The 13,352-nt window shown below is 37.4% G+C and overlaps 1 protein-coding gene across 2 annotated transcripts in view; it reads right to left on the reverse strand.

The window, feature by feature from the left end:
* map2k5 (mitogen-activated protein kinase kinase 5) overlaps positions 1 to 13,352 on the reverse strand; it is a 49,382-nt gene that overhangs the window by 16,204 nt on the left and 19,826 nt on the right. For both annotated transcript variants that reach the window (XM_026267500.1, XM_026267499.1), the window contains exons 10-19: positions 13,246 to 13,314; positions 12,303 to 12,384; positions 12,140 to 12,201; positions 11,770 to 11,818; positions 11,458 to 11,531; positions 9,738 to 9,788; positions 9,298 to 9,369; positions 5,666 to 5,695; positions 1,280 to 1,306; positions 926 to 958 (exon numbers count right to left, since the gene is read on the reverse strand). In XM_026267500.1, coding sequence (XP_026123285.1) covers positions 926 to 958; positions 1,280 to 1,306; positions 5,666 to 5,695; positions 9,298 to 9,369; positions 9,738 to 9,788; positions 11,458 to 11,531; positions 11,770 to 11,818; positions 12,140 to 12,201; positions 12,303 to 12,384; positions 13,246 to 13,314 — 549 coding nt within the window. The remainder of the gene's footprint in view (positions 1 to 925; positions 959 to 1,279; positions 1,307 to 5,665; positions 5,696 to 9,297; positions 9,370 to 9,737; positions 9,789 to 11,457; positions 11,532 to 11,769; positions 11,819 to 12,139; positions 12,202 to 12,302; positions 12,385 to 13,245; positions 13,315 to 13,352) is intronic.

Here is a 13,352-nt window from a genome sequence, read left to right on the forward strand (position 1 = left end):
AAATATAACAATTCATTTGAAATAACCCAATAAACTAATTAAATAATTATTATTCTTTGGGATTCAAGACAAGTCCTAAATTTATTTATGATGATTTTTAAGAAGATTCTTTTCAAGAATTTGAATTCTTCTTAGGTTTTGTCTTGAGAACAATCTTAAGAAAAAAGATAAGAATATTCTTAAGATGAATTTTTGGGAATAGAAAATATTCTTAACTTTTTTTTAAAGTTAAAAAAGAAAAAGAAAACGGCAGTTAAGAAGAAATTTATTTTTAAGAATGTTTAGTGAATCCAGCCCCTGATTTATACCAGAAAGGTGTGTATATCAGAGCAGTGATATATAACACAAGAGCTGTATCTATTTCAAGGAATATCTGGGTTTAACTGACCCTGACGCAACTCCTCAGAGAGATAAGGGTGAGAAAATATGTCAGGGTTTAGCTGGGTGTATTTTAGCGCCTAACGGATGTCAAGGTTAATGCAACAACTCTGTGGTCCACAACCCTCAGTTGTCCAGAGCCCTGTCATGCTACATTAAACCAGCAAACCGTGTATGCGCGCATGTTTACAAATGTTCAAGACTGAGACAGAATGAGAAAGAAATGCATAGAATATAGATATAAGCTTTAAATTTGTTTGTACAAAAAAAAAACTGTGATTGTTTTACTGTTAGTCTGAAACAACTGCAATTTGCTGCCCATCCTTCTTCAATGTATTTTTCAAGTTTAGTCTATTTTCAAAAACAAGAGTTAAGCCAATTGTTTCTTTCTAGGCCTTGACTTCAGCACGGCTGGGCCCTCTACAGCTCCAGCTCTTCAGATCTCAAACCCTGAGCAGAGCTGATAATGCACCTCGCTTCATTAGGAAACAAAATATCAGCTTTCCACCCCATTAGGGACGGTTTCGTACATGGGACACAAACTCACCTCATCAACAATGCACTGCAATAACTGAAGAGGCTGCGACAGAGGGGGGTAGAAGAAAAAGAGATTAGACCCCATACAACGTCCTTACAGTGCAAAGGAAATAAAATCATTAATGCAATAAAACAGGTAGCAATACAGCTTAATCAAATGCACTCTGACTCGGGAAAAGCCATTTGATCTGTAATGTTTTCTTATTTCTAATGGCACCTAATCTGAATACAGGCTGTTAAGACAGAGTGTATTATTGTCTGGTATTAACTTCAGAGGGAGGCAACCATGCGAGGTGAGGAGAAAACTGCAAGGGGTTGCGAGAGGAGCCGCCTACATCTCTGAAAATACATGAAAAGCACTTACCATTAAGGAGCCCTGGTTCTTTTGAATCTGCGAGGAGAAAAAGGGATTTAGGTGAGAATGAGTAAGCAAGAGCAAAAACATGCAATTAGCATGTTACAATCACAAGCATTGCACCAAGACATGTTTATGATTACTGGGGGAAGATCAGGAAAACCCTGATGGCAAGATATGGGCATGATGTGGTAACATCGTTTACATAATGAAAACACAGCCGTTAATAGTCTGATCCTCAATTAGGATAAGCTTCACCAAGCATTTTTTCCATCAATTTCACATCTCCTGCATTTAATTCACCTCCAGGTTTATATGTTTGTCTCTAAAAGTATACTCGTGCTGTACTTCTCAAAAAGTTTCACAGTCTGGGGATAAAAAAAATAAAATAAAAAAAATAAAGGTTGTTGTTTTATTTGATAATAAAAAATATTTTATATCCATAACCATGTTATAACAAATACATATAGTTTCTACATAGCATTTCTGTTGGAAAGGAGAGTCCGAGTTCAAGGTAATAAAAAAAATTTCAGTCCTTTTCTGCCTTGCAATTTCCACTTGCTGGATCTAAGTCATCATCTGACAGAGGGTTTAGCTTAGATGGAGATAGACTGAGAACTTTTTCCACATATTTTGTTCGAACTGAAATGTTATTTAAAGGGCAACGGTGCTTACACAATTTGGCTTAAACCTCCTGCCTGGACCTTATAGTTTCAACTAACAGCTAACGATGTGAGACCACTCTGATGACATATTACGCTAGTCATTGATTCTCTCTTCTCAATTAAACATGGCCCAGCTCTCTTTAAATACCTGGAGACACTGGACCTATAATGTAGCAACTCACAGCACTGGCTAAAAATGCAAAGAACGGCAATCACAGGACAATTAAAGGCATAAATATTTGTTGTATGCACCCTTTTAAACCACTGGAGATGGATTGTTCTACTGAACAATCAAGACCACTTTAAACACATCACCTCGGCTTCGATTGACAAGCAATTTGAGAAATCATAACACCAAATATGCCATTTTTGCCCAACAAAGAAACCAGACGCAGTGGACTTGAACTTGAAAATGTTGTATATTGATGTATTTCCATGGTTAAAAAAAGATCGCTTCTGATGTTCATTCATGTTAATCTCATGTTATAATTAGTAAAGAGGACGAGATGATTTCAAAAGAAAAATTTCATATAAAATTTGAAAAAAGATGGAGCCAATGTTTTCTCTCAATCGATCAGCCCTCAGACCAGTTTCACCAGTAAGTGAGTGAGAAGAACTAAAAAACCTAGAGTGGAGCTGGAGTGAAATGAATTCACAACACTTTGGTCAAATTTTCTGCAAGTTACTCCTTTTTAACTTCTTGTTTACATAACTGTTGTACAATCACACTCAAAACTGTGCTGTTATACTATATATTGTCAAGACTGTGATTACCTGCGGCCTCAACAGAAACGACATGCTTGCTAGGGTGACATTGCTTAAATATAGCATTAAAGCACTGGGAGAGCAAAATCATACAGTATATTCAGACGAATACAAGGCTTAAAATGAGCTGAAACCAAAACAGCCGGAAAACAGAAAAGGCAACAATAAATCAATCAGGAGGAAAAGCGCTGGAGGCTGTATACACACGCCAGCCAGTCTGCAGTCTTCAAAGATTTTCCGAGCGAGCCATCGGGAGACGCCATTAACTCCTGACAAAGAATGCAAATTAATCCCAACATGGGGTGAGACGAAATTAAAGAGCCTTTTATAATCAATGACAAGATAACACATAGAAAACACACCCATGCACTCACACACACAAAACAGCAGCAGATTTGTGGCTCTGAGACGGAGTGCGAGTGGAGAGGGGGAAGGGCATCAGAAGTCAATGCAGAAATACAACAGGCTTCTCTCAAGATTTCAGAGCACAATGGACAATGACTCTTTTAGCATGTGTATGTGTGTGTATGAGAGAGAGAAAACAGACAGATGCCCGGGCTGATGTGAGTGACAGGCCAGGCCCGAGGTAGTGTGTGTGCTGGCAGGGTGGCGTGTGCATGCGTGTGTGTGATGCCTGCAGGTGAAGAGTCTGCAGCACCATATGGAGCTGTGAAAATTAACATCAAGAGCAAAAACGCTCTAGCAGTGGGAGGTTTAGCTCTCCCTCTCTTTCTTACTGACTAACCCCCTCCCTCTTTCTCCTTCATGCCTTTCTCTCTCTCTCTCTCTCTTTCTCTCTCTCTCTCTTTCTATTTCCATTCCATACGAATTCACAAATGCAGGAACAGGGAAAGGGAGAATAAGGAAGATTAAAGGAGGAAGTAATAAATTAATGGGGTGTGTATACATGAAATGCTTCAGTATAATGCCTTTGGCTCTATGGGCCAAGAACAAAAGTTTTGCCATTCACTGGCTCCAATTCCTATCGCTTTATCGGATCGTGATATACTGCATGATGAGAAGAATCTGATTGGCTTTCACACAATCCCATGTCATTGTCAAAGAGGATTTTTGTTTTTGTTTTTAAGGGTTAGATAAAGACGAAATTAAAAAGGACACGTTTAGTTCTGCAATCCTGTGAGGAAGAGAAATGCTGTACAGATCAAATCACGGTTCCAGACACTGTGTGTATGAGGGAGTGTTTGTGTGTACATGTGAATACATTAGTTTATGTAATAATACTCTGTGTATTAACATGATAATGGCCCTGTTAATAGATAATGCTGGAGAGCAGAGGAAAACAATTTCAAACGAGACAAGCCTCCAGGCCACGGGATAATGCACACACACAAATGCACGAATGCACTCTTACACAGAAACCACCCTGGCCTCTAGCCTTCTCATGTTCTTACGTCTAATGTTCATCATCTCACAGTTTGTTCATCCTATATTTTGTCTGTCTCTTCTGTTAGAAAAATGTACACTAAAAATGGATCAGGATTTAGGATTAATCCAAGCAATCCTGATAATATCCTTTCAATTCTTGCATTGCATGTCAATTTTATAACTTTCGCCGTTGCCCACAATAGCTCTGCATCAACTGATGTGTGAGATAAAGTACAAACACACACCAGTGCCAAGCCCAGCCTCCGTGACCGTTCGATGCTCAAGGCTTTGGCTCTAGATGCAGCCTCAAAATGTTCCTTTCTGATTTCCTCTGCATGCCCTGAGTGGCTGCTTTGTTTTAATATGCTAATTAACCCAACAGGCATGCTGGGAGTAATTTATTGAGCATTAGTCAACATTTCCCTCATTAAACTCACTGCACTCTTGCATGCAGTGTAAAAACTTAAAAGCAGACAGTCTGATTAGAGAAAACTAAGGCACTGAATCAGATTTGGTTATTTCTAGAGTATATACACACAGGGTTGAAAAAGTATTGTAAAAGTATTACTTATCTTTCAGTACTGTAATAATGTCAATCAATGTCATCGTCAATAAATTAAACAATTCTGTAAAGTGTCACCATGTATAAACTGATTTAGTAAAAAAGAGTTCCCAAAAAAACTAGAGAGGAATCAGAAACTCTGCTGTTTCTATGTAACATATTCCTTAGGATGGCATTGAAAAAAAATGTATGTAATTTTGAAAGTAAGGACATACTTGCCCCCAAAACAACTCAATTTTTGACACTGTCTAATTAAACATGTATAAAGAAAATTAAACACACTATACATCTACACAATGTCATACAACAGGCGACATAAAATAACATTCTTTGTGCATTGGGTACTAAGTGGTTATTAAACGGAATCCTCCAAATGAATCCGGATTATTATCTGGGTTTGTCATTCTTAAAATGGGATAATCTTGATAAATCCCTGAATTAAATCTGATTACAAGGTGGCTGGGATTGAGGAATGGAGCAGGTCTGCAAGTCTTTTCAACTTTTAACGTCCTGCTCCAGTCGTGTTTGTGAATCAGTTTCTTGTAGATCAGCCACTTCAACCATTTCTACTATCTTTTCTATGTATTGACAAGTCTCCAGGGCTGTCATTCTGTTATGGCAATGGGTGTTCCGTTTCTAACACGCCCTGTACATGGTAGACCAATCACAAAGGACTGTGTCATCTGACCAAACACAGCAGGGAAAGGAGGGGTTATGGAGAGACTGATTCTTTGAACTGCTTCGCATTTTGTGGTTTACGTATAATTTAGAAGAGGTCAAATTAAATCTTTTTTTTTTTTGATGAAAACTAATGTGTTTTTTAACCTTGCATGCATGTAAACATGCAGGAGACTCAAAAAACAATATTAGCTACCTTAAAAATGGCATTATAGGAACTCTTTAAAATCAAGAGGAAGTGGATGCCTACCGTACCTCTAGGGCGTAGAACTGTCGAATATTTAAGACCTGAAAGTTAAACTGGTTAAAATGCTATCTGATTTGATGTAGTACACTCACCTGTGGATATGGAAAAGAGCCCAGCGCCAACTGCCAATGAAATAACAGAGGGAACGTTAAGTTATAATGAAGTACAGAGAAATAAATCACATGCACACTCATTCACACACACCTGAATAAGCACATCAGCTTTTACCAATACAGCTCTGATGGACGAAGTCTCAATCAAAGCTGCTTAACATGAACATACTAAAATATATTTCTTAATAATACATTACACTCATGTTTTTAGTAATTTCACTGCATATTAACTGCAACTAAATTAGAACGTATATACAGTTAATAAATGTACATTGAATGCACGTTGTTGACCTTCATTTTTTTACTCGCTTATTTTATTTCAGAATTGTATAAACTCTTCAAGATGTGGTTATAGTGCATTGCCGAATGCACTTAGAATAATTTGTTAACTGAAAATAAAAACAAAAAAACAATCTTTTCTTTTGAAATGTGTATGTAATATGGACATGCTACAGTTAAAATTATAGTCAAGTACTTTACATATGTTTTAGGGTCTTAGTCAACAAATCAGAATAAGTGTACAGTACTTCTTTAAAGCATGACAAATATTATTAAAACACTCTCTCAATGTATTTTTTATTTCATTAACATTGGATGAAATAAAAGGGCACTTGAGATACAAAGCTTTCCAAAAAAGCACAGTATAATATGAGTGCACATTCAATACAATTAAAGGGTTCGTTCACCCAAAAATTTAAATTAGGCCATAAATTACTCCCCCTCAAGACACCCTAGGTGTTTATGACTAACTTCTTTCAGAGGAATCCAGTCGAAGTTGTATTAAAAATTGTCTTTGATCTTTCAAGCTGTGTAATGGCACTCAGTGGGTGTTGCAGTGCATCAGTCCAAAAGAAGTTCAATAAAAAGCGCCCATCCCATTAAACTTCAGTTGACTGGTGTTCATTCAGCTCTTCAGCTTCAGCACATGCAGCTTGAACAGCAATGCACAACATTAATAACTATAACTGGGAATGTCATAAACATAATATTATAAAGAGAATCTTACCGAAATAAAAAGTTGTGAATTATTTGGGTTTATTTGCAGTGTTTCAGCGCATTGTTACAGGAAGAGCCAAGAGCATGTCCAAGACACATCGGGTTGTAGTGCGGTTGCATTGTAATATTGGAAATAGGCTACTTCTGTTTTAAACCATGAAGGCGAGCCAGTGGATATCATACAAGCAACATGCAAACTTTGTGCAAGTCAAACTTATGCCAGTGAACGTCTTTTACCATGATAGTGAAAGTAAAAACTGATGGCACTTTCGGCATTTGACAGCGCACACATTAACAGCACGTATTCTCTCAGAGACAATGAGAGATGAATCTCCAAATATGTGGTATATCTAACTGTTATGTTAATGTTTTGCTTCATTGATAAAGTGTTACTGAAGTATAACAATTGTATTTAGGCTATAGGCCTATAATTCATTGTAGGCTATAATAGACATGTTTTAAAAGACATTTTTAAAACCTTTTCAGTGAGGAGTAGCCTAAGCTAATAGCCTAATTTTTTTTCCCTCACAGGCTGCGAGTCATAGCATGACAGGTATACAGTGATGCACTATGAAATTGTTGTGAAGAACATTAATTGTAATATTAATTTAATAATAAAAGTAACCTAATAATAATAGCCAGACAGGCCTACATTAATTGGAAATGCCAAATACTCTTAATAATGACAATATTTAATGATTCTGACAATATCTCTAGCTATAGTCCTTACATAATTGTCCTCTTTCACTCTTTCAACACATTACATCGTCTTATCGTCAGGCCCAATTTGTTGGTAATCAGGCTCTCAAAAATTATTTAAAAATGTGGATTTAGATTTATCAGCCAACATATCGGTTTTCATATTTAAGGAATTATCGGCTATCTATATTGGCTATTTTCATATCGGTGCATCTCTACTTTTTTATGGAAGGGCATTTTTTATTTCACTTCTTTTGGACTGATGCACTGCAACATCCACTGTGGGCCATGAAACAGCTTGAATAGTCAAAGACAATTTTTAATATAACTCCGGCTGGATTTTTCTGAAAGAAGAATCTGATATAAACCTAGCATGAGTAATGTATGGCCTAGTTTTCATTTTTATGTGCACTAACCCTTTAAGTGCACTTGTTTTTCACAAGAGTTATTGGGCAGTTATATCCATAATTCCGCCTACATCCCAGTATCACAGCAGGTGTGTGTCTTTCAGCAGGTGTTATTCTGTGAAGTCTACAGTACAGCACATGCTGGAATAAAGAACAGATGTGGAAAAAGCAGCAAACCCAGAAGCAAAAGTCAAACTGAAAATAAGACTATTTTCAAACCTTACTTTAATTACATTCCAGTTACATTTAGAAAATTAATCCAAGTCAAACCACAGTGCATTCATTTATTAAATCTAACATACCCATCTCAGTTCAGGAGGTGAGTTCAGTTCATTAGTTAAGAAATCTGCCAACAGAACATAGAGGTAATTCACCGAAACTGCTAAGACATTCCAGCAGCCGAGTCGAATCAATCACATCTAACAACATGGTAAGGTCGACACTATATCATAATCAAATCAATACACTGTTCATCAACTCATGATAATGTCAATCCACATGACCCTTGATATTTCCATCCCTAAACATCTCACTGATAATGTCTAACAGTATTGATAAATACAATCAAGCGATTGAGTAGAGGGATACAATAACAATTCATCACAGCCAATGAGAAGCGCTGACAATTACAAAATGGGAATCAATAAAGCCAATGAGAACTACCAGCACGGCATTTTCAGTACACGAGTCAAACCACCATATTAAAATCTAATCCACTCATTTATGTACAATTCTAGAAAAACATCCAATACAAAAAATTCACTCTGCCTATACACCTTTCTTATGTTATTCAGGAACACACACACACACACACACACACCTCTGGAACAGAAAACACAGCACTCTAATTACTGGACGTTCTGCTGGCTGAGTGATTGATAGCGTTTTGCCACACTGACTCCAAATCTTTCACTCTTAAGCCCCTTCCACACTGCACATTGGTCCCAGAAAATTGCCAGATAATTGCCGGACTGCCTTCTGTGTGAACGCAAACACGTCCCGGGATTGATTCCGGGATTGCCGGATTCAGTCCCAGAACGAGCTCTGTGTGAACAAAAGACAGAACCAATGCCGTAAAGGTGTGTTGTATTGATTACTGGGTGTTTTGAAGGCAGATCAACGTTCATGATGAAAAAATGTGTGCAAACTGTAATGAAGCAGAGATCAGTTAGCTCCTCACTATCTGCGCGAAAGCACATGTTTGCACATAAAATCTAATTTCTTACTTTATGCTCACATGGGAATCTGAAGGGAGAAGGTCCAAAACGATAGCAGAGCAGAGTCTGTTTGTGTGTGTGTGTGTGTGTGTGTGTGTGTGTGTGGCAGTCAGTGGGAGATCTTGAGTGTGATCCATGCATAGCTGTAGGCCAACATCTGTTTGGACAGGCTGCCTGCAGGGACTATCAACTGCACTCAGCAGAAACACTGACACCAGTCCACCCGAACTAGGAATGCTGGGCTGTGCGTATACATGGGTGTTTATAAGAAATTATTAAATGGCTTTTTTACCTCCATGAAAGAGATTCCAACGCTCCACACGTCTGAGTGAATACCATACTGTTCACCTGATATTCGCTCAGGCTATAGAGGCAAAGACAAAATGAAGAATCATTGCAATGCAGTGTACAATTCTACATATGAATTGTACTTAGAGTAGGACTGTGGCAATAAAGGCCACACAAACATGAATTCCTGATTCCTGTGTGAACTATTTAACAAGCTCTGTTGTGTAAATGTGTGGGTGCATGAGTGTAAATCGTACTTCTGAAAGCATTTGTTTGTATCCATATAAAGCATTTGATGGTATTCTGTTCATTACACGTACAGACTTGGCTGGCAGCCTTTTCAATCAAATATGCATAACCTATGCATTCTCTATTCAGTATTCATGTAAAATAACTAGAAAGCATCTGAACAGAAAAACCATTACAGGTATGAATGCAGCTTACCGCCATGTATGCATTGGTTCCAACGTATGTTTTAGCAATGGAGTTCACCAACTGTGGAAGAAAGCAGGAGAAACATTATTAAAAATGAATAATTATATGTGAATGATACATTAGTGTGGCCTTCACAGATCTATGTTGAGCTTTTGTTGTCAATGATGACAATTTAGGATTCTACCATGCATTTAAATGTGGCTGTAACTCAAAAAACATAGCTTTGTGTGCAGCATGAAAAACAGGACTTTAATTCTCACTTTAATAAATCCTCCAGATAACAAACAAAGAGTGTTCCCTTTAATCACTGAAGCTGTCAGTCACTTCATTTCAAAGCAAGATTACTTATGAAAAAAAGAAGGAAAAAAAATATATTATCAGTGGTAATGGTTTGGTTGCCAAGATAATCTTCTAAAGATTATTTTTGTTGTAGTTGTTTTACAGAAAAAAATAAGTCATTTTTGTTTGTAACAAGGTCAGGATGAGAAAATGATGACTATCCCTTTAAGCAGCTGATTTTATTTTTAAATGAAGTGCATTAAATGCATTAAATCTCAAGCATGAACAACAGTAATAATAATCAATTAAAAGGATAAGTCAACAATTTTAACTACACAAAAAATATTGGTTTGTCAATATTAATTAAAATCACAGTAAATGTTACATACAGAAATCATCATTAACCTACAGTGCATTAATACATTCTGTAAAATAATGCATTAACTAAACCTAACTAATCAAACCTGTTAGTTTTGAAGTGCTATCTTCAAAACCAAGTAACAAATAGATTCCTCTTGCCAATCCTAAAAACTGATCTTAGCTGTGACAGTACTGGATCTCTAGTACAATCACACCTCAACCTCAATATAGAGAAGCCACATTCAGCCCTCTGATAGAAGAAGCACAGATATCTCTGTTTAAACAGTGAAATTCAGCACATATGTGACAGCAGGTGACCCGAGCTCTCTTCCATAAGCTAAAGGACACAGCAAGAGGAACTGATTTAAATCTACTGAAAAGAGTGTGTTAATGTGGAATGTTATTGAAATGCCAGCCTGGTTTAATTTTAGTCTATACTCTCACAGGGAAGAGACAGTGAGATCCGGGCACAATGGCACATGTCAGCAATGACAGGACAAATCATAATGAGAGCGTTCCCCTGTGGACTGACGTGCGTCTGTGTGCGCGAGTGTGTAAGTGAATAAGAGAGACATAGGTTTACTACACAGTGTCATGGTCTGGACGGGCACAGAGGAGAACACACACACACACACGCACCTCATCCAGGGGTCAGCTTCAGCTTGAATCTCTTCAGGGATGGTGGGTATGAATATTAATTAAAAGAGGGCCGTTTGGAGTGATTGGATCCCATTGTTGGACTCCTAAGTGTATTAGAGGTGGAGAGACTGATGCTGACTTGTCTCCAGCCACACGCACGCACACGCCATCACTCACACATTCCGAATATCTGGTCAATGTGGTAATTACAAAGAGCTGAAAATGAGAGGAGAGGAGCAATCTAGGGGGTATCTGGGGGTTAGGGAGCAAATACAAAAAAGTCCCTGGAGGAACAAGATAGGGAATAGAACAGAGACATTGAGACTGATGGGACAATGGCTGATCTGAGCTGACTGTGCTCACACCATACATGCACATGAGAAGCACCTGTGTGAGTATATGCATTCATGCAGACAAACAAACATGCACCCAAATACAAATTAACATGTACCTGTGTGCTGACTCCAAAGTCACACAGTTTAACCTGACCCCGTGTGTTAACCAGCATGTTGGAGGGTTTCACATCTGCACAGAGACACAATGCATTTACACAGAGACTCAAAATTATATATCCATGCATTTAATATTATAGATGTTACTAGATTATAGCAGTGCAATATGGAGGAGAGTTCAACTTTGATTATTCATTGCATATTTTAATAGGCAAATTTATCAAATTAAGTATATTAGCATTAAGTACAAATGAACAGTCCTTTCATTAATAGTTAATATTTTACAAGTTACATAACAGTAGTTTTCTCACCTCTGTGTAAAATCTTTAAGCTCCAGAGGTACGTTAATCCTTTTACCACCTAAAAACACACACAAACTGCCACACTTATTGAAAACAAACTCAGAAGAGACTCATAAGGGTATGAGAGCTACGTCTGTAGAGAATAGAGCTGTAAATTATCTGAACAGTGGCATATCTTTGATTATAGTGAGAAAGTGTGAGGGAGAGGGTAATGAGGGTCAGAACCGAGAGCAAAGACAATTCAGCACTAATAAAATGTTACAAAGACAAAGCACACACACACTTGTCTGAGCTGTAACTTGGAAATGCTAAAAACTCTAAAATCCAAGCTTTGAAAATTCCCTGATACATTCGATTTCATGACTTGGAGAGGACGTACCGCAACAGCAATTCTGCCCAAGACATGCTCTGGGATTCTCCAGTAGACATCCAGAGAGCCACCTACATTAAAAACAAATACATTTCAATTTCACATATTGCGAGTGACGCTTTCTTTTGTGACTGTTTTGTGACTGTTGCACTTCAAAACAGATGAGACTTACCATCCATAAACTCAGTGCATATCGATATTCTGTTCTCCACAAAGAAAGCACTGTAGAACTTAATGATGTATGGAGAATCACACTGTAAACAACACAAATATATCAAAACTATGGTAAAACCTTTATACTGTATGCCATAACACATTTAGCACTTTATCATTAATGTAGACTACCACTGGAAACTTTGGGCTCTGTAAGAATTTTTTTTTTTTAAAGCTCACAAAGACTGTGCAGTTTAATTTTATGTGAAAACTGTAAAACATTTTTTAAGATTCTTTGATATGAACATGGCTTGATGAAAATGCTTGATGGGATATTTAGTTATACAGTTTGTTGAGAATTTTTTTTAGGATCTGAATGGTTCTCAATGATTTGTTTCATTAAGACTTTGGCTGGTAGTTATTTGTAGAAAGTCATGTAATGCTAATGCAGTAGCAATTTATTCAGAATGTGAAATTGGCTGATTATTCTATGCGACTGGCTCATTGTTGCAAAGGGTGATTTGTAATAAATTAAAGTCTATCCTGCAGCTGTTGTCAGAGCAGGTTACATGAACAGGTGGACTGAACTACATAGGCACTGATCCCTGAATAATTCATGACACTTCTTTACTTATCACAGTCATAAACCTAATCTGAAAGCTGAAACCACACACAGCTCTAAACGAATTTGGTTTTTAACTGGAAAGTGGCTTCAAACTTTACCAAGAACAAAACATTGAGAGTATTCAGGTGGTCCTTTTTACAGACACTCTCAAGGATAACAGAGTAACACGTAGTTATTGTAGACACAAGTTTAGTTATAGAGAGGAAGGTAAGAAACTGGTCATACTGGGTGAGCACATTTTCAAAATGAGGTCTGGAAAGAGGACTGAAATACACAAATAGTACTATGCCATAAATATGGATTAAGTAATCAAGCAGACTTAAAAAGAGATTCAGACCTTATAAAGGATCTCAAGCTCGGACATGATCTGCTTCTGCAGCTCCACGGTGATGTCGAGAGGAATAACCTGCAGAAGAAGAAAAGGCCAGCATTTAAAAAAAACAC

The sequence above is a fragment of the Carassius auratus genome, chromosome 7, assembly GCF_003368295.1.
Source record: "Carassius auratus strain Wakin chromosome 7, ASM336829v1, whole genome shotgun sequence".
NCBI lineage: Eukaryota > Metazoa > Chordata > Actinopteri > Cypriniformes > Cyprinidae > Carassius > Carassius auratus.